Here is a 21,200-nt window from a genome sequence, read left to right on the forward strand (position 1 = left end):
GGACTTGTTGTTCCAGGTACCAACGGCAAGTAAAGAGCTAAACTTAAAATCCATTCCAAGGCCTAAACCAGGCATGCAGGAAAATTAATGACGGCTTCACACAGGTCGTTTTGCTTTGAACTTTTAATAACATAAAAAAGGAGAAATTTATTATGGGTTGGGAACTGGAGGATCACCAGTTCAAGTCCTGGCCCAGACAAACCCTCCCCCCCACCCCAACTGCTCCGGACACGCTGATCATGGTGGCACCCTTCACCCTATGCAATCTCTACGTGCTGCGGGGGGGGGGGGGGGGGCTACATATACATATACACGTGTACGTAGAATATACGAACAAATAAAAGGTTTCTCTCTTCTTCTATCCATTGTCTCCTTGTTCAGGTTTTCTCTTGCTTCTGCAGCCACAGGAGATCAGGAGACCTGGACGGGGGTCTGCAGACGACAGAGTGGAGGGAGACGTTATTCCAACAAGGTGCGAAAGGTTGCTTCACCCCAACAGTCTCAATCACGTCAGCTGGTTACCTTGGAAACCAGGTCCGGCCTGGGGACTTCCAACCAATCACAAAGCTGGTTCCTGTGACTCCGCGCCGCTTGAAGGTCACACTGCCTGGAAACACCAAGCACAGAAATGTGTCGCAGGCTATAAAAGGTGCTTTGCAATAACAGAACATTGAGACCACTAACCAGTCAGTATCGTTCAGCAGGGTCATGACATCATCCAAAACATCCACATTTATGACATCATCATAGGTCATCAGCGTCTCGTACAGCTGGCTGGCCGTGCTCTTCCTGATCTGTAGTTGTGAGAGGAGAACACGTCCTTCAGTCTCGGTGGTTGTTGTAGCTTCATTTTGAGCTAACAGTCGCTAATTAGCACAGAACGCAAAGTCCAGGTACCGGTATTTGGTCGTACACCAAAGTTACAATTCGAAGGGGGTCACAGATTCCCTCAAATATCTGATGCTAGCTTCACGGCGGTGCTAAAGGAAAAGTCAGGAACTCACCACAGGGAAAGAATGGCCAAGCAGCATCAGCAGCTGGGACAAAATGTTTTTCCTCACTTCACCCTGGAACTGGATCAGCCCACAGAAGCTGGGAAAACCAAATGGCATAGTCAACATGGAGGACGGTGCGTCTTCTACCTCATGCTGGTATATGATGAGCGTCTTAATCAACTTACACGGACACACAGGCGCACAGCTTGGAAATATCTCTGGTCCTCTTGAACTCTTTGCAAAGATCCAAAAGGTCCACACAGAACCGATGACTGGGAAAACAAAGAAAAAAAGCTAAAGACACAAACCCCAAAAATAAATAAATAAATAAAAATCAAGCTGTTGCATCACTCACTCTTGTTGTGTCGTGAAGGTTTCAAAGGATCCATTAGTGAGCATTTGATTGAGCATCTTAAGAAAAGGAACGGACACCCTGAAAAAGTAAAAATAAAAATAAATTCTAAATTGGTGCAGGATAAATGGTGCAATGAGTAAGAATGATTTGCTAAAACTGTAGCACAGAGAGACATGAAAGCAAAGCACAATCCAGCAACCCATGAAGCGAGGCCGACGCATCAGACGGAACAGTGCTAGCGAGGTTTGTCTACCTGTCGTTGCGGAAGTTTTCTCTAAAGATGACCAGCAACGTATCTCCAAACTGTTCCAGAGCAGCTTCATCGCCCTGAATCCCTCTGAGATAGTCAAACATCGACAGGGAGGAAAAATGCACCTGAATGGAAGCAGCAGGGAGCAGCAGTCAAACGTGGAGCCTGGAGGCCAGGAGGTCGGGCATGGGACAGCCTTTAAGAACGAAACTCGACATCCAGTTGTACAGGACGCTTTGCTGGACACGCTCGGAGCCTCTATCCTCAGGTTGGACTTCATTCACACAAGAATCGATCGAATCGAGAATGAGTATTTGCTCAAATTCTTCTTCAAATTCTCGTGGAAAAAGGGTAGAATATGGAACCTTTAAGCAAATGTTTCTGTCTAAATCCACAAATAGTAAAGTTGCATATAATCATCAAGTCTTAGGGGTAAGGAAGTTTTTTTTTTTTTTTAGGACTACTTTCAACAAGTCACATTGCAGGAGGAGAGAACTTGATAAATTCAAGTTCGGGGCTGCAGCCGAGTCTCCTTAGAGGGATGGCGGGACTGGAAAAACACACACATACTTCTAAAAGTCCATTTTAGCGCTGGTCTGCAGAGATTCTGCTGTTGGGTGACTCACCAGAACCACGAGGGAACCTGACAGATCGGTTTGTTCTGGATTAGTTACAATCAGTTATTCTAGGAGGGGAAAAGTCAAAGTGGCGCAGCTTAATATTATCTTTTGTTTTTAAAAACAAATCCATTGAAAGGCAGGCGCCGAGAGAGAGAGCGATAATAGTGCGTTCAATGAAGAACACAGTCAGACATATGGATCCCTCTGGTGGATGAATGGAGATCTGACTCTCACATAATATAACATCACACTGTGCAATCCAAGGATATAAAATTCATCTGAAATAAGGATTCGTAGCCTCTTATGTAAAATCATTAGCACGAACCCAGTTTGGATTTTGAAGACGGCGCTTGAAGCCCAAATGCCTAAATTCTACCGCCACACATTCTTAGAGTGTCTACCTGCTATCCAGGGGTTGTGTCGCACACACACACGCACACGCACACGCACACAGCAGACAGAGCTGAGCCCAAGCTGCAGCAATGAGAAGCTCATTCAGCTCTAAGGTTACTTTCCTGTTTGTGTGCCAGCACTGTGGAAAGCAGAGCCTGAGAGTTCTTGCTGTTTTTGGTAGAATTAGTAGAGCCGTTCAATGTTCGTGTTCCTTCCTCTGACGGGCTGCGCTAACTATATTAGCTTTATAGGTCAGAGCAGATATTTTCATCTTGAAAAAGGGCATAGACGTTTTTCTCAAATGCATTCGGGATCTCCACTCACAACCTTTATGATGCCGTTTGAAGAATGTTCCTCATCTTCTTTCAGGATAACACAAATGTGTTGTGGGTGAAGAAATACAACCTGTTTTTTTCTTCGACAACTAGAGGTAGATTTTTTTTTATAGAGGTATTTATTCAAAGTCATACAATTCTAAAATTACTACATTTTAACTCCTTATGTTGTGTTATTGTTGTGCTTTAGTTCAAGATTTATCTTTTCCTTTAAAGCCTTGAAATACAAATTATAGCGGCCTCTCCTGAACCAGACGACAGAGGAACTTTGAAATACAGATGGTGACAAGGCCAAATGTAATTTAAAAAAAAGTTAAATATTAAGCATCTCAAAGTGTGGGTCTTCTATGTGATTCCAGATCCTAATTTATAGCAAATAATTAAATATTATGGCACATCTACATTCATCTTTCTTTGATTTTGAAACCACTAATTTGACAATGTGCCGCCCCCCCCCCCCCCCCCCCCCATCATGCTTGACCTACTGTGGACTCGGTGATCCCTCCCACAGACACCGTGAGGCCCAGCAGGGTGTGGTACTGATACTGAGGCAGTCCAAGCAACTGGGTGATATGTTGGAAGGCTTGTGAAGGAGCCTTCCAGTTGAGACTGGTTACGGTTTCACTGAAAGACACAGCAATGGATCAACAATTATTACGGGTTCTCAAGATAGAATCATTCGATATATAAAATGTTCCACATTTCATAGACATTAGCAAAACAGTCTGGAGCAGAAGCTGGTTAAAAGACGAGCTGTGGGTTCAGCGTGGAGGGGAGACGCACACAGGGAAAATGCTCATCAGCTCCTCCCTGTGGGGGATGTGAGGTATTGCAGGCTGCGTGCTGTGGAGGAGGCGCAGGAAGATGTTCCCAGCGTGGGCTCTGAAGCGGTCAATCTTCTCCCCTGCCTGCTGGACCAAGCGGCACATCATAGACTTCACCCTGGACGCCGACCAAAATGCAAAACGTGAATGTCATTGGGTTTATTCCACATAATCAGGGTGACAGATCTATTGGTGAAAACGGGATATGAACGCACCACAGAGAAGCTCAAAAGTTACAGTCTGCGTTTCGTTATCAGTCGACTGTTTCCAATCAACGCAAAAGCAGGCGTGTGTTTTTCTTTTTATCTTGTTCCTCTGTCGTAACTACTAAATCTCCTTGATTGATCCATGCTGTATTGACTCAGGTCTTTGAACATACGTTGGCGTTATTAAAAGAAACACTAAGCATTAGTCAGACTAATGAACGCACAAGACAGGCTGATACGACAACATGCTCATGTCACCCAGCCGGTGGCGTGACAACGTTTGGAGTCCGCCCAAGCTTTGTGGTGAGTTCAAAGACTCACGTGTCTGGTGAAAGGATCTCTGGAGTACTGCCGGCCACCAGCAGCGTCACATCCATCAGGCTCGTCATCGCTGCCTCTCTCACCCTGAGGATGTGGCACAAAGCGTAAGGAGATCACGTTGGCAGCACAGGAGACTTTATTACAAACCCATTATGAGCGCCAACCCCGTCATACTAACATACATGTTCAATCTAAGGAAGACAAAAAAACCACAAGCTGAGGACGTGAGTCACTCCTCTGACAGTACTTCGGCTTTATTCTATTTAGCAGCTTCGAAGTCAAAAGCACTTTCAGGGTTCGCAGGACACTGAAATGATTTGCATCATTTAAACGTTACACCCATAACTCTTGATTATTAGAAACTATCAACAAAAATTGAACCATCTGAAAGAAGGTTTATGTTCAAAACACAAAACATCCTGTTTAGATGAATGTTGTATAAAGGATTCAACAAAAACCACAAAGATAAGGACATGTAATCATGGGGGGAAAAGTATATCCGATGTAAAGACTGAAAGAGAGAGAGACAGATGTCTGGAGAGTGTGACAGAAGCAAACCCATCCCATGTTGTGAGAGCAAGCGACAAGCCGGGCGACATTCCTGCCTGTAATCATGGCCTGAGGCTACTAATGAGGAAGGAACACATCTAATGTGCGTGTGCTCTATGGAGGAGCAGAAAAACACCTCAGGCAATGGAGCAATCCTCATCCAGGAGGCCAATCAAAAAAGAATGCCAAGTGTGTATCTGTCAGCAATGAGTGTGTGTGTGTTAAAGAGGAAGCTAACTCACCAGGCTCCCACATCCCCTCTGCTGTCTGTTGTGTAGTCGTTCACGCTGCAGAGCAGAGTGTCATACACCTCCGCGATGTTCTCTGAGCACAGAGTGGCGTCTGGGGCGCCGTGGACACACACACCGACCTTCACACACACTCTGAGAGAGGACGAAGAGGAAATGCATGTTCAAAAAACAAAACAAAACACAGGAGACACAGCAGAGCTGGGGGGGTGAGAGAAAAAGTAACATTTAGAGGGAATAAGGAAAAAGAAAGTTGGACAGGCAACAACATGGCATTCAGGTCCTACAGGTAAAGTCAGTCGAATGTTTATTTTACCATTACTGCCCACTAAGGCCCGTGGTTAAAGGAGCAGGCAGGCGATACGGTACGATATTAACCTAAAAAAATATAATCTACAGTAAATGCTACTCACTGAGCGATCGCTTTCACGCCATCTCTCCTGGCTTCTGTGAAGCTCGCCTCTTTATGGTTGATGGCGCACATCTGTCGGAGGCCTTCAAGGATCTAACACAGACAAACGTTGGGCACACCATCCCAGCCTGGTACCTAAATACTACCTTAAGGCCCCCAAAACACACCTGATTCAGTTTGCTCTGGATCATGAATGCGGGCAGACAGCCGAGGGCGAGGGCAGATCCACAGCGAGTGAGCATATGTGGACTCTTCAGCCATTCGACGTACTGCGATACCAGGAAATCTACACGTGTTCACACAACAAAACAAACAGGCATCACTCTCAGATTCAGACATACGGTAGAACAAAATGACACAGGAAACAACAGTCAACTCAACCCTGCATTTGAGCGTTAGCCTGGTCTGGCTCGGCCCGGTAGTACTCGTCACTGAGTGCCGACAAGCCTGATATCACTGCAGCCTGCAGGCAAAGGAAACAGATTGTGGCACTCTCCAACAAAAATAACCAAATGAATGTGTGCGCAAACTAATCCATCTAGAAAGGTCTAAGCTTCTTTGCGGACGGTCGATTAATATTTAATTAGCGGGTAAAATAAAATTGACAATCATTATGAATGGATGGTAAAATGGACAGGCGGCTTCGGTGCGACGCCAGAAGCCAGCTGAGCCGGAGGGCAAAGTTGTGGGGCGTCATGGAGACCCAAATGGGCCTCCGCCATCGGGTGGCTGGGCTGAGCCGCAGGCAGGGTGAGGCGCTTTCTGGTGGAGCTGCTCCTCCTCCGTGTCAAATGTCAGCCAAGGCATTTTGGGAGCCCCGTAGACTGAACCCCAGCTCACCCGGAAGACATTCCTATCTGATCTAGCCTGGGAACAGCTCAGGATCCCCTGGATGAGCCCCTCCAAGTGCTGCTGGGGAGGCCCGGGGCCAACACGAAGAGAAGCTGGATAAAAAGGAAAACCTTACCAAAACATTGTCCTTCACACCCCTAGAGAGCAGATGGAGACTCTTTATGCAGTCGTCAATGAACCACTGCCAGCCAGCTGCAACACAAAGACGCAGCAGACGTTTAACTCCAAAACAAAACATTCAAAAATGTCCAAAAAACGGCTGTTGACTCACTGATCACAGGCTCGTTCTTAAAAGGCATTTTGGACAAGGACAGCTTCTCTATCAGAGTGCACACTGTAGACAAACGACAAGATTATGAGAACTAGCAGAGCTGCGGACGAGTCTTCTGTTTATTGTGATGCGCCATTAAATGTCATTTTGGACCTACTTGCTGGCCTCATTAGTGCGCCACCAAAACCCCTATAAAAAAATAAAAGTTATACTGAAATGAAGCCAAACAAAAGTACTTAAATATTTATCCGTACACACTGCCGTGTTCTTACCTGTACTGTTTTCTGTCGTGGAGCTAAAAGTGATTGAACAAAAGGATATCAGCGCGAGACCCAACTTTGACCTGAATGTTCAACCGAACTGAAACTCCATAAAGAAACCTACCGTCTGGTGAATGGCCTTTAATGCGTCCACACATTCTGGAGACAAAGTGTCCACCACGGACCTGTCGCACAAATAAGAGCAGACCAATAATGACCCGTGGATGACCTTTTTAACCTTTCAACTATTATCATTTGCTGTGACTACTTTCTCTCAAGGATCTGTTGCTTGGGCGGTTCTGGTCTACCTGTTGGTCTGCAGGCCCAGCTTGTAGAGAGCATGTGTGATCTCTGCACATGCCAGGATGGCTCCATGGCGACTGTGGAGATCAATACCAGTTGCCATTGGTAACAGCTGGAGCAGAACTGAGACCAGCATTGGGGGGGGGGAAGAGCATTGCACATTTACTCACAATCAATAATTATAAGCTGGAACAGTCTTCAAACGGGCACTTTAATAAGCTATTCATTTTGTCCATTGCCTCGGGAACGGGTAACGCGACCTGCTCTTTACCTGTTGTTGCCATATAATCAGGCACTTGAGGCGTCAGGTTGTGAAGCGCTTTAGCGGCGAGCTCTCGGATCACACTGTAAACGCATGAAAAGGAAATCGTGTTGTGCTCAGAGCCTCGCATTTCATCAATGAGAACAGAGCAAAACAAGAACTTACATGTCCCAGTGGTTGATCTTCTTGGACATCAAATGATCGATCATGGCCTTGGTGTACTCGGGGAAACTAGCTACATAGACACTTTGGAGAGGAGCAGAAGCATTCAGCTTGGAAGCTGCTAATACCAACAGAGAATTAAAAAAAGGGAGATCATGGGATGAGCAAAATGTAAACATTTATGAAATGTTTTGGAGTCCTCTCTATTTTCTCCGTCCAAACAAAGTGGCACTGAAACTGAAATCAGGACCTGCATCACCGAGGATTGTTGGGACACGATTAGGATGCTGTCACTGCTGTTCTAAATGCAGTTTTCACAAGATACGTGGACCTAAGATGTGGTGATAACGGCTAAAGGGAGTCAATATTAAGATGCACAGTCTCTCACCTAATGTTCAGATAGCAGTTGGTGAGATTCCCAACAGCAAAGTAGTCTGCTGCAGTCAGGATGTCGATACCGTGAGGAAACGTCCCCTGAGACACAAAGCAAGCAATAAAGAGCCGAGACATCCTCAGAGAACGGAGTAAAAAACCGTCACTGATATTTGTTACTAAGCAGGTGAATCTGAGTTGGGAAGCAAGTGACATAAAAAAAATAAAGAAAAGCTTCCACTATCAAGGCAAGTTTGAACAAGAGCTGAATATTTGGAGCAAATAAGATTCAAATCACAGTAAATCTGTTGATCACAGTGCGCATGTAGCAAGAACAGCAATCACAAACCTGTCTGCCGACATTCTCCTGGAAGGCGGCCTGCGACGAGAAAGACATGAGACGTGATCATTTTCCTGTGCTGCGCTCGCATTACATCAGTATCTAAAGCTCAGGTCGCTGATCAGAGAACTCACGGAGGCAGCTCTGCGGCAGTTGACATTTCGGTCAAACACGGTTGTTATCAGCAAAGCACTGCAGGGAGAAAGACAGCATGGGAACGGTGAGACTTGTCCCTGCAGACGCAGGAAAGGAGGCGATCCTTCCATTTCACAGCACTCAAAAACGTTTCACGTGTAAACAACGAGTAATAAGAGTTCTTCCACTTTAGCTTTCTAAATATGTGTACATGTCCAGGTATTTATCTACTACGAATATGTTTTAGCCTATTTTCCACACCTGGTTATCTTCCCCACATTCCCTCCACTGAGGAGCCGATGTTTTCACCTGTGACTGTTTGTTGGCTGGTTGACTGGCTGTTTGTTAGCAGAATTGAGTGGGTGTCTGTCTCTGTGTGGCCCTGTGATTCGCTGGCGAGGCGTCCGAGGGCGCACCCCGCCTCTCGCCCATAGCAAGCTGGGATCAGCTCCTGAAACTCCCGCGACCCGCAAAGTGGCTGTAGGCGAGACGATCGTCTCGAACAGTTTATATAGTTATTTCTTGACTATTTAATCAGTTCTTTAATGGTTGAAAGCATTTGTGCACTACTTTGTGAACATATGTAATACATGTAAGACGGCCCTGAAAGTTCTAACCTACATTCCCACTCGCTGAGGCAGGAAAGTCTGAAATATGCAAAACAAGTACCAACTTTACGAGTTGGACAGAAACGGGTGGGATCGATAGGCCTTGGGGATATGAGCCCTACTACTCCCTGGAGCGTATCTGTGCCGACAGTCTTCATCTTTCACTGGAGGCACGAACCGTGTGTCCCTGTCCCACAGCAACATCTTCATAATTCGATAAGATACAAGTGTCTTAGATCGAAGTGATGACTTAGTGTGGCTTGTATCATCAGCTTGAAAGCGGACCTCTTGTTTCACCCTCTGAAGAACATTCTGAATTCTACAGCCTCGACAATCAATGCGTACGCAGTGCAGCTGCATGTTACACGACTGCATGACCCCAAGTAGCTGTCCCGTATTTTAAAAAGTCAGAGTTTTCCTGCGAATGTCATCAAGCTGCGATGAACAGAGCAGGAACCAGCTTGTCTGAGGCTTTGCTGCCAAAAGCGACCGAAACCTACAGCAGCAGGCGAAACCTGGCAGTCCTGTAGGCTAGATAGGGTGTTGTCGTGACTGTTGACGCTAATGGTAGTCACAGGGGTTCAAACTGACACTGCAGAGCTGCTCTGCACAGTCAGAGTCCACAGGTCTGTACATGCACCGAGAGAGGAGAATGATCAAGCAGAGGAAAGACCATTACTATTGCTAAACACTTGAACGAATGACAACTGGCACATATCTCACCGCTTGCTTTTAATTGTCTTGGTTCCGAAACGTGACTACCGCCATCTTAGCCCTCAGAATCCACTCTTTGATGTCAATACGCGATAAAACAAAGTTAAATCTGACTCCGCAATATTTTTAAAATATTGTTATTTTTCCTTGCGTGTAAAGCATTTTCCACTCCTATGTTTTCATGTAGCAAATCGTTTTTTTGTTTTAAATGCATCCTGGTGAGCCGGTGCCCCTGCCGTCGTCACCACATGCAGAGACGCACGACGCTGCCCAACATGTCCTACACGGCTGATATTTTAAAACTTCATGTTCCTAACAAAAAAGATCAACGGCATGTAAATATTTCACAGAAAGATCAAATGGGAACAAGGAAAACCATCCATGATGATCTACAGGGAAAAGTGTGTGGTAATGTGTGAGCATGCAAAGCTGAAAACTGGTTTCAAGCAGTAAATAAGAGCTTTGCAAACCATCAGCACAATTTTTAATGACCTTAATGCTACCTTAAGAACTCTGACGGATTCCTGTCTTTCTTTTCGTGACTTGCTTACCTGTATATACAGAGCCGTGCTTAAAGTATTGGACCTGATCCTGGTTTCCTCTGTGCTTGTACTACTAAAGTGACAACCTGAGTACACATTAATTTGCAAGTTTTAAATGTTGCATGTAACCAATAATGGCATATTTACTAGTTGGTGAGGTGCAAGCTGCTGCTTAGCCGGCGGAAGAACGTTTTACGATCGTCTGGAGTTGATCCCGGATGAGTTTTTGGGATAATATTCTATGAATGAGTCCAAAGTTTAGAAGAACCGTCTGAAGACAGAGGGGCCTGTTATGTCTGGTGCAAACCAAAAAAGAAAATGGCACCTACAGTTAGATGGAGATGCATTGATGCTTCAATTCCAGGATATGTTTTTGCCATCATCGAAGGAAGTGATTATTTCGTCTCTCTAATCGGAACTTTTGTAGGAGGTTGCCAGGTTGTCTGTGAAAGACCCTGACCCTGTTCACAACTAAAGCAGGTCTGTTCAGAGGAGTGGGTCAAACAGCCACCACAGATATGAGCTGTGGTTTCCGGAAGGCTTAAAGGGCACAACCAGCTGTGACGTCCGAGGAGGGGGAATTTCAGACCGGTCAATTATCAATTAATAACCTTTGAATAAAGATTAAAGCTAAATCAACTTCTCGGGTTTGCAGTCATCTTTGTGATGGATTGTGTCGTTTAGTACGGTAATTATAGCCAAAGTTGATGCAGTGAGTTTACAAGCGCAGCAAGAGCTAATTAGCATGGCCGAGTGTGTGAAGTATCCCTGCAATCAGTTGAAATCACTCGCTCGGTTTGGTTAGGGTGCGCTCATGGTGTAGTTTTGCACAGATTGAGGGCAGAAGAATGTTTTATGCTGCATTTGGAAGCAAGAAGATGGTTACCTGGCGAGCTGAGTGACGAAAGGCTTGAGCTCCTTGGGCTCGTAAGCCCTGGCGAAAGACCAGCACACGTAGCAGGCAGCGTCGCGCACGTTTTGGCCAACACTGCACGCTCCCCGCTTCTCCTCATATGTCATGGATTTGATAATGAGAGGCACAACTGCAAGCAGACAGCAGAAACAGATGAGTAATATTTTAAAAATGAAAAATAAAAACAACAGTGACAGCAGTGCAGAAACACAAGTTGTGTTGTGTCCCGGTCCTGTGGAGTCCATCCCACAGATTACATCGGAATTTAATGTCCAACATTGCCCACAGGTGTGAATTGTCTTTTTCCATTTCTTTTCCATGCACTTCAACGTATTTCCTGCGCGCTGAGATGTTCCAATCTGGAATCTCAGATTTCACATTAAGCCTGTGAAACATCTTCTTCTTCCAGCTTGTCCCATCAGAGGTCGCCACAGCAAATCAACTTGATCCACTTCACCCTGGCCTTTGCATAAACTTCTGAAACTAGTGAAGGCGGCGCCGATCAAGCCCATCATGACGAACCAAACCAGGAGTCTGTGGGGGCCTTTTTTCCACATGAACTGGTAGCAATGTGTTTCCTTTGAAACAGGAATGGCAGCTAAAGAGAAAAGATCCGCAATGCTCGCCAGCGCTAAAGGAGGGAACAACCGCAATGGACTCTGCTAAAAGTAAATAATACGGTGGAGCCACTGGTGTCAACCTGCGTGTTGACAATGTTTGTTTAAGTATTGTCACAGCCAAGAGGCAGACAAACGGTCTGCACTACAGGTCCTAGTTAGCAAAATGGCTTTGTGACAGTTTGTTTTACGTAATCCACTCGAGACAATGTGAATCTTTTTTTATTATCAAATTCAAGATTGTTTTCATCCAACCCGACCCACAGGATAGTCCTCGCCCCCATCAGCAGCATCGATGAGCTCATTTGCTGCCTGTCTGCAGTATCTTTGTAAAGGGAAGTGATTTGGGAACATTTGGATTCAGAGCGCAGAATTGCTTATTGGAGGTTAATTTCTGTAAAGATTTAAAATCTGCTGCACAGCTTCCTTGAACACTCCACATATCAAACGTTACGCCACGCTCACCGAGATCAGCATCAGCTTGACCCGCGACTATGAAAATGTGATGCTAATCTTGTCAGTTTGCTAATACACTTCCCTGGAAACTTTGTAAAGTGTAAACCCACAGCTGTGCAGACGACACCAGTGTGGTCTTTTTCATAAAGTGACAAATGGAGGTGGGGGGGGAAGGGGACAATGGCGAGCAAGTTATACCTCATCTCATCATGTAAATCATTGCTTGAGGCTTGACTAATATCAGGTGCATCAATGTTGCCTGAGGGCCCTGCTGTTTAGGCTGAAGCCCCGCCCACCCAGTGAGACAACACCTTGGAGAGAGAAACTCACCACACAACTATCATCCCCAAGTACGGCACACACACGCACCATCCCCACGCACACACATTCTGAACTTTTTGACATCTACCGGAGTGGAAATCCTGACCGGTCACCAGCGCCAGCTACGCTCTAACTCTCTGGAGGCTGAAGACGGCGAAGACGACACCGTCGCTACAACCAGGTAAATTTATTTGATAGATTTTTATCGTTTCCTCTTTAGGATGGAAGGGGACTAAAGTTAGACGTATTCCATTCTATACTTTTAGAAATGAATGTGGTTTGCTCAATGTCAGTCTGCGTATTTAAGGCGCGTAACGCAACGTATGCACCTGTTACCTATGGATCGTAATAAGCCTCCAGTTGTAGCGTCGCACGGAAACACATGCAAAGCTGTAGGTACCTGGCTTCTACAGATAAAAGATAAAAACAGAAAGTATTGGTTTATATATATATATATATATATATATATACACATATATTAATACAGTATATAAAAGGTTTATGTAAATAAACTGGTATTAAAAGTAACAAAAATACTAGCCACCCCGGCTTCACAGGAATCATGAAATAATATGAGGGGGGGGGGGAACGGTTTTGACTGGATAATATTCAAAGTGAAGAAACAGACTAAGACAGGCATTTTGGAATAGATCTCAGCTCTTAGGGAGGGAGTGGTTTTATGCGCTACTACAGTTGGTAAAGAAACTTGAGTGACGACTTCTTGCGAAAGTTCATGACAAGCAGGTTCCTCCACGCGGCGAGCAGCACAGCTTCACACACAGCTTTAGGTCACGTTTCATTTAAGCGAAATTCAGGCCGCCTGAGATGCCACATTCGTCATTGGCATCGTTAGAACATCGTCTTTAAAACGCAAGCTCCTAACATTGCGCAGAACACCGAGAGGAAATGCTCCTCATCTGCATGCTGGCGTGCTCCTCAAACGATGACGTTTTGGAGCGCCCGCAGTCGTAGTCATGGGAAGCAGGTGTCTGGTATTTCCCACGCCACCAGCGTAGGGTTTGTAGTAAGCTTGCGTAAAAGCAAGTCTCTGCACGCCCTCCAACGCCAAGTCTGCCCAGCCACTTGCCTTTACAGGATAGTGTGGCTAGACGAGTGGCGCAGTATCCGAACGCATAGGCAGGTGGAGAGGCATGAAAGCGGCAGTCAATCAACCGAACCCTGTATGATGCATACGCATCATCATCAATCATGCGACGACATCTTTGCATAAACTGCTTGGGTTTTCATATTTCACCTTTTCTGTTAGCTGTCGAACTCGCCGCGAGTAGCAGTTGTAGAAATACTTTAGCCTGAGGGTGTAGTGTTTTGTGCAGCATGAGATTTTTCTGCCTAAGCAGTTAAGGAAATTGTTGAGAGAGAGAGAGAGAGACTTCCACTGAGTCACCTAAACCAGTCAAACAACTATGTTTGTTCTTCACTTGACGGTCGGGTCAGTGAGAATCTGATGCAAAAGCTGCAAAGACTAATGAGCTTCTCCTACAACATCCACGCTTTCAACATTCCACAAACAGCTTCAGTGAAAAGACGGCCGTATAGAAACCGATTTCCCAACTTCAATCCGCCATTTTTTCTCTTTCAGAAAACGTGCTTTCAAGCCAGGATGGACACGGAACAGGAACGCAAGCCAAAAAGGCCGCATTACATTCCCCGTCCTCCAGGCAAACCCTTCAAGTACCAGTGTTTCCAGTGTCCTTTCACATGCAATGAAAAGTCTCATCTCTTCAACCACATGAAGTACAACTTGTGTGAAAACTCCATTTCCCTGGTATCGCAGAAAAGCGGGCAAACGCGCAGGCAGTTCAAGCCGATAGAAAAGGGAGCTCCTGTGAAAGCAAAGGACTGCCCAAGCCCCGAGTCAACCGTTGAGGATGACAGTCCGGGGAAACACGCAGCAGAGGCGAGCAAGCCCGAGATCAGAGATGACATGGAAGAAACAGACATTGGGCGTGACATTCCAGACGTTAAGGACAGGTTGAGTGTGACAAAGTCAAACATAGCAGCAGAGAGCGAGCACAGGGAGAACAATGAAGCCGAGTCGCCGCCTCGCCCTTCTGCTTTTTCTCCCGTCACACCCAAAGGTGACGGCGCAGAAGCCTTGAAGCCACCTGTGCAGCAGTCAGAGGACTCACAAGCTCCGGGTTCCACTTTCAGTCATCCAGGTTTCCCTTGGGGAAGAATCCCGTCCTCCCTTCCACCGAAGCCATTCCCCCCTCCCATGGTTCCCGAATACTCTCCTTATGTCCTAGCAGAGCGGCCCATGTACCAACCATACTATCTCCAGGCAAGCCACCATGCAAATGAGCCAAACCCTCAGTCTCTGCAGCCTCATTTTTTGGATCCCCCGAGGCCTGTGGCACCACAACCCATTGGCCCACCCCACGCGCCACTATTTCCTCCATACCCATATCCATACTGCCACTCTCTTCACCCGGGGCCCCCTCTGCATTATGCCCTGTACAGACCCCATGAGCTCGCCATGCCAATGACAGGATCGAGATACCTTCCTTTGGATCTGTATGGTCCAGGCTTTGGGCCCAAGGATTATGACTTGTACATGCACCCGCCTCCCAGTCACGACACATCTACACAGGAAAAGAGCAGCCAAGGACAAAATGGAGACAAGGAAACCAGGCTGAGCCCCAAAGAGGGATGTTCTGCATTGGGCTCCCCTGACAGACCCGGTCATGCACATGTCATCCAGAAAGGCCCGGAGGCCCAGAACTACACTGACATGGGCGAGTCAGAGAGAGACGCCCAACCAGGGCACACAGCGACAGCTGACCCAAGACAGGTGGAGTCCGCAGAAAGCTTGCTGCAGTTGAAAAATCAGCATGCCGACAGAGAGTAAGTAATAACAATAAAATATTCTTCTCCTATTGCTCGCAATTATATTATTCGCTCTGTTAACGGCTGATTTTTGGCTTCTCTTCCCCAGATCGGCGGCGGAAAGCAGGCATTCCATTCTTGAACCACGTCCTGAAAATACATCAGAACTGGATGGTAAAGACAGAAGAGAAGATTTGGTCCCCCTCAACTTATCAACAAGGCCCACGGACAAAGAGAAAACTCCATCTGATCGCAGACAGAATTATTGCTTACACAGAGAAATTAAAGCGAGAAGAGCTGCCGCTGAACCTCAGCACAAGAGCTCCTTACAGCAGCCCCGTAGACTCTGCCCCGAGCACCTCCGGAGATCTTCAGCAAAGGCCAGATCCTGAGCTGGATGAAGAGCCCTGGGACCAGAGGCAGACTGCAGCGCTGGCCCTCTGCCAGCTGGCCATTGCGCGCTCGGCTCCCACTTCCTGCGTCTTCGCCGCTGCAGACGCGCCCTCGGGAGGTTGCACAGAGACAAGCGGCTCCGGCTCTCCGAAGAAGACCAAGCACGCAATCAAGGGCAAGGCGGCGAGCACGAAACGAGCAAACGGTGGCCGGCATGAAAACAACTGCCATAAACCGAAGAAGAGAGCGAAAGCATCAAGGCGGGCCCTGAGGAGACGGCCTCGTTTCTGCTGACCGAATGTCTCCAACCTACCGCGAACCTCAACATGAAAAGATCAACTTACTGAACACTTTACTGGAAAGAAAAAAAAAAACCATCACTCGGCACTGAAAGAGTTGATTATTGAGTGTGGGCAGATGTGACGCGTTTACAGAAGTGTCAAAAGGTCACAAAGAGGCAATGGTTGAATGCAAAGACTCTTTCATACACTGTATGTGTGTGTGTGTGTGTGTGTGTTGTTCTCTCACTAATTTGATTAAGGTGAAAGGCTAGGGTTGTCAATAAATCTATCAGGACGTTCTGGAAAGAATGGCAATGGACGACGCATTATTAACTGTAAAAGATCTCATGAATAAGTAAATAAAATAAAAACACTCTGCATGCGATAGTCTATTTATCTTGAGCCATTACTGCATAGATTTGTGGGGCCGTACCATCTGGCAGTCGAGACGGAAGCAGCAGTCCTCTCCTACCAAGTTCTGCCAGCGCCAGGCAGCCTCCATGCCAAGCTTTGTCCGTGTCCTGGAAGCTTGAATAAGAGCAAAGGCACAACTTGCGTCAAAGCGCTCTGTTGTGGAAACTATTGTAGAAACGATACATTAAAAAAAGAGACGTATACGTATATAAAAACCTACGTGAAACAATCCAGCACTGATCCAACCACTTCATCTGCCAGCTCCTTGGGAAGCCTCCCAGTCACTCTCCCAATACTGCAAATAAGGTAAATAAGAGACTTAGAAAACACACATTTGAATACCATAACACATTAACTATTTTCCGGTACATAAAAAAGATGAAAGACAAGCAGAAACAAGTTTTTTTTTTCTTATATGTTACCCCTTTGCTGCAGACCAGCGCACAATTGTTTCTTTATCTTTCAGTCCCACCAGCAGATGCTCTGAAAAATTACATGCAAATTAGGTTTTTTTCCCCCAGAGTGCAAGCACTACAATAAAGAAACCATTTTAATGTCAAGTGGAGGCCACAGCTCACCAATAACAGTCTCTACCTCCTCAGGAATGTCATAGTCCTCTTCCTGCTGCCCCGTCTCCACATCAGGAGTTACAGCAGCAGCAGCGACGACGGCGGACTGAGACATGCAGAGGTTTGCCGCTAGAGAACGACTGCCTCTCTGGTACCTGAGAAAAAAGCAGGTGAACCAATGTAAACAACGCATCTGCCTGTCAGACACACAAAGGTGACGTTAACGGTGAGATATTATACACATACACACACACACACACACCATGACATCAATCATGAAGAAAAAAAATAACAACATTAGAGGGCAACAGTTGGAGAAACGTTCAACAGGCTTTCAGGCTGACCTCCAAGCAGCCACGCGGGGTTTGAGGAAGGTGAGGCCGAGCCTCTGGATTAGTTTGACGCTCAGCTTCTTCAGCATCGCCTGGGTGCTCTCCGACAGACGCTTCTGTTCCAGACACTGCAGGACTGGAGGAGCTGGGAATAAATATCCACATCCATATTATTCATTGTAAGACGAGACTGTGTTTGCGCAGGAATATAAATACACTTTTGTGCATGTCTGGTGAGCAATTCTCACCAGAATTAAGGTGTAAATCTTTCAAGATACAGTACAGTAATACCTTGACATACGAGTATAATTCGTTTCTGAACCGAGCTCCTCACTCAAATCGCTCCAAAGTCAATTACATTTGTAAAATAACCGAAATTGCATTTAGCCGTTTCAGGCAGTCTAAGAACACTCAAATCAACGTGTTAGTTTTTTTTTTATTGCTATATAGATACACACACAAAATGATATATCATATTACTGTAATATAAAACGTGTTTTAATTATGTTTTACCTTCAAGACAGACGATAGCACTAACAGCATTGTGCTGTTAGGAAAATCTAGAACACATGGCTGCCTGTGTGGTTATGCATTTAGATTTTTTTTTTTTTAAATATCATATGATATACGGATTCAAATATCTCCCCAATGGCACGGAGCATTTTGATAAATAAATAAAAAATGCAAATACAAATTATTCGGTTGCTTCTTGCAAAATCAACTAAACAGAGCACGACTGTCATCGACACGCACTCGGTTCTCACATTGATCAAAGTCTTGATTTATTACTGCATAGAAACATGACCTACCATACTGTAGGAGGTCGTGTCGTTTTCCGTGTTTGAAAAGCTTAGCCTAGGAGATATAAATATCAGACTCAGACGCAACAGAGGACAAATGACAGCAGCAACACTTGGGAAGGAATCACAAATGTAGAAATGGTGAATATTTCACTGACAAACTAAAATAAAACTCCCAAGAACACATTTTTACCAGTGAATGCTTCTAGAGATCCTATATATATATATATAGGATCTCTAGAAGCATTTAACCCTAATCTACATATACCCAAATCAATGTACAAATAACACACAAGCACGGGTCCTGTAGGCTTGTTGTCTGAACACACAGTCCGTTTTGAATGCCCTAAGAGCCAGATAAGCTGCAGCCGGGTTGACGCCACACAGATAAGCATAAAGAGTGGCCTTCTGAACATGTTAAGCTACTTTATGTGCCAATGATATGACCGCAATGCTCGTTGCTCGAGGGCTGAATAGCATTTCCTTAGCCGACACACCAAGTGATTTGAAAACACCTTTCAATATAAAAAGAAGATTTGCATCACAGGTGTGAAAAAAAAAAAAAGAAAAAGTGTCAGTACAACTTAACTTTTTCATTTGTCAAAGCAACAGTTTAGCTTTAAGCAGTGAAATAAACTGACGGGAAGTCACTTGATGCAACAGGTCCCCCACACATGCAGCAGGTGCATCACACACCTGCCAGAACACACCCAGGCATCGTGCCAGACACAGGAGAGCACACAAATTCCCCCGGCTTCCCACTTCACACAGACAGGTGTGCACGCAACACCACATGCTTTAGCGTGACCGCTGGATGTGTGTGTGTGTGTGTGTGTGTGTGTTTACCAGAGACTGCAGCACACCATCCAGCACCACAATGTCCGCCAATGACTGGTCACTGGCCTGCGCTACTGTCTGGAGGCACCAATCCAAAAAGCCTCCGAGGCACTTCTGTTTCACGTCGGGGCGAGTCATGAACCTGCACATTCATGCACAATAAAGGAGCAATGAAAGACGGCAATGAACATTACGCAACTAATCCTGCCCTCTACTGGCTGGAAAACCAATTACAGCCCGTAACTGGTTACAGAACTGGATTTCCATATTTCTAAATAGATTAATAAGTCTTTTGACTTTTGAGTCTGTGGTTTGCCCGACATGTGAGAAAAATTATGAAGTTCAAAATGTGAAAAACTGGTATTTCCTTGCCCAACCACAGATGCCATCGTTAGTGCTAAAATTGACTTTGATCAACTTACTTTGATACGAGTACAGATGCAGCAATCCTTGAACTATCCGTGACGAGCAGATAAGACTGGGAAAAAATAAAAATAAATGAAGTCATTCACACCGTCTGATAGTATCTAAAAAATGATGGAGCCAATTTAAATACAGCAAAGACATGAAGCTAGTGGTAACACTTATTTTGTGGCTCCGTGTCACAGCGCACACAGAATCATTCTTAACACAAAACACGTTCAAAACTTATCCTACACTTTACTCGCCTTTGCAATGGCTAGAATACGATCCATGGTGGACTCTCTGGCGCCGGCGTCGTCGCCGTCTGAGGCAAGATTGCCATCCAGACGATAAAGATCAAAAGGTATAAGGCAGGTCATGGACAGCCACAACAAAAGTATGTACCGGGTTTCCCAAGTCTGAAATAAGGAGACAGAAACATAGCTGATTACTACATGTTTGATAAAACTGATTCTCATGTCCTGCCACTCAAGTCCATTTCATGGCAACCTGACATTACAAAGCGCATCTCAGACCTGCAGCAACGCGATCAGACTCACTGCAGTGTCTTTAGGATCTTGTCTGGACAGCAGGTCCAGAACCGGGTGAACATCTGCCACCTCATGGGGTAAAAGCTGCATGAAGATCTTATATCCTCTGACCTGCCAAGGAATAAACACATAAATATGAACAAACTCGAGACAGGTTTGCAGGTGTCATGCAGTCTGATGGGATTTTGACAACAGCTGATGTGGACCAGGCCTGTTTTTCCACTAACCTTACTGATGATGGAGAGATACTTGAAGCTCAAATGAACAAGTGACGGGGGAGACTTCTCGCTCGTTATAAAAGCCAGTATCATGTTCAACATCCAGTCTAAGAAAAGAAGAAGACGCAGATATAAGGACGCACTTTTCGGATAAATTTGAGAATTGAATCCGCACCACCTGCTAAGACTTGCAACCTCACTGTAGCCAGAGTAAACAGGATCATGAGAGACCCCGCATCATCCAAAATGGACGACGTCGTCTCAGACGAGCAGCACTAATATACATTTAATTTAAGGTTACTTTCTTAACGTACCTAGGTGTGGGTCCAGGAGATGGGGCTGCTCTTGGTATCTGTTCATTATCACTGTGGGGGGGGGGGGGTTAAAGGCAGTGTGATGACTCTAGGACATTTGTGAACCCATCCATTTCCAAACATTAATTCGAAATGCATTTATTTTGGGCTTCATGACTGTCTCACCCAAGAACTTAACGCTGGTGATTTCGACGGCGCACGGGTCCTGGTGGAGCTTCGGGAGGCTGGAGATGAGGGCTCTGGTCTCTTCGCTGTCACCGAAGCAGCCCAGCGCGCTGACAATAGCATCCGACTCTCCTTCCTCGCCGCCGGAACACTCGTTCTCCGTCTCCGTCTCATTTAAGACCATTGCGTCAGATTTCAATCCTCAATAAGCGTCTTGGTTGCAGATGCTAAGCGTTAATGTTACAATTTATAGGCCGGTTAGCGCGCTGATATAATGTATGGCTAGCCAGGGGATGGGCTGTAGCAGACAGATGTATCTTCCTCGTTGCTGTTTTAAGTTTGTTTGCCTATAAAATGCTTTACTGCCCCCTGCTGGATATGGTAGGAACACCATCAATTCTACTTTCAAGACGATTTAGTTAGTCAAATATCGACAACAAA

At 45.7% G+C, this 21,200-nt stretch overlaps 2 protein-coding genes across 2 annotated transcripts; one reads left to right on the forward strand and one right to left on the reverse strand.

Annotated features, from left to right (window-relative positions):
* Window positions 1–285: 285 nt before the first annotated feature.
* Window positions 286–21,153, reverse strand: LOC137905603 (tubulin-specific chaperone D-like). The gene is made up of 40 exons (XM_068749844.1): window positions 21,123–21,153; window positions 20,760–20,960; window positions 20,595–20,645; window positions 20,290–20,387; window positions 20,072–20,173; window positions 19,778–19,930; window positions 19,532–19,587; window positions 19,119–19,251; window positions 18,282–18,327; window positions 17,485–17,617; window positions 17,150–17,295; window positions 16,994–17,054; window positions 16,792–16,866; window positions 16,591–16,685; window positions 11,216–11,372; window positions 8,465–8,522; window positions 8,340–8,369; window positions 8,007–8,092; window positions 7,622–7,702; window positions 7,466–7,539; window positions 7,200–7,317; window positions 7,016–7,076; window positions 6,904–6,926; window positions 6,789–6,820; window positions 6,632–6,694; window positions 6,476–6,552; window positions 5,890–5,971; window positions 5,676–5,794; window positions 5,510–5,601; window positions 5,091–5,231; window positions 4,300–4,383; window positions 3,732–3,890; window positions 3,434–3,572; window positions 1,604–1,725; window positions 1,351–1,428; window positions 1,181–1,267; window positions 1,005–1,092; window positions 685–794; window positions 523–607; window positions 286–432 (listed from the first exon to the last, which is right to left on the reverse strand). The coding sequence occupies exons 1-40, from the start codon at window positions 21,151–21,153 to the stop codon at window positions 412–414; spliced, it is 3,648 nt and encodes a 1,215-aa protein (XP_068605945.1). The 3' UTR covers window positions 286–411.
* On the forward strand, window positions 14,258–16,527 carry LOC137906077 (zinc finger protein 750-like). The gene is given in 3 exon segments (XM_068750371.1): window positions 14,258–15,501; window positions 15,593–15,749; window positions 15,751–16,527. Coding segments are annotated over 3 exon segments (1,821 nt in total). The 3' UTR covers window positions 16,171–16,527.
* Window positions 21,154–21,200: the final 47 nt, after the last annotated feature.

Source organism: Brachionichthys hirsutus, chromosome 16, assembly GCF_040956055.1.
Source record: "Brachionichthys hirsutus isolate HB-005 chromosome 16, CSIRO-AGI_Bhir_v1, whole genome shotgun sequence".
Classification (NCBI taxonomy): Eukaryota; Metazoa; Chordata; class Actinopteri; order Lophiiformes; family Brachionichthyidae; genus Brachionichthys; species Brachionichthys hirsutus.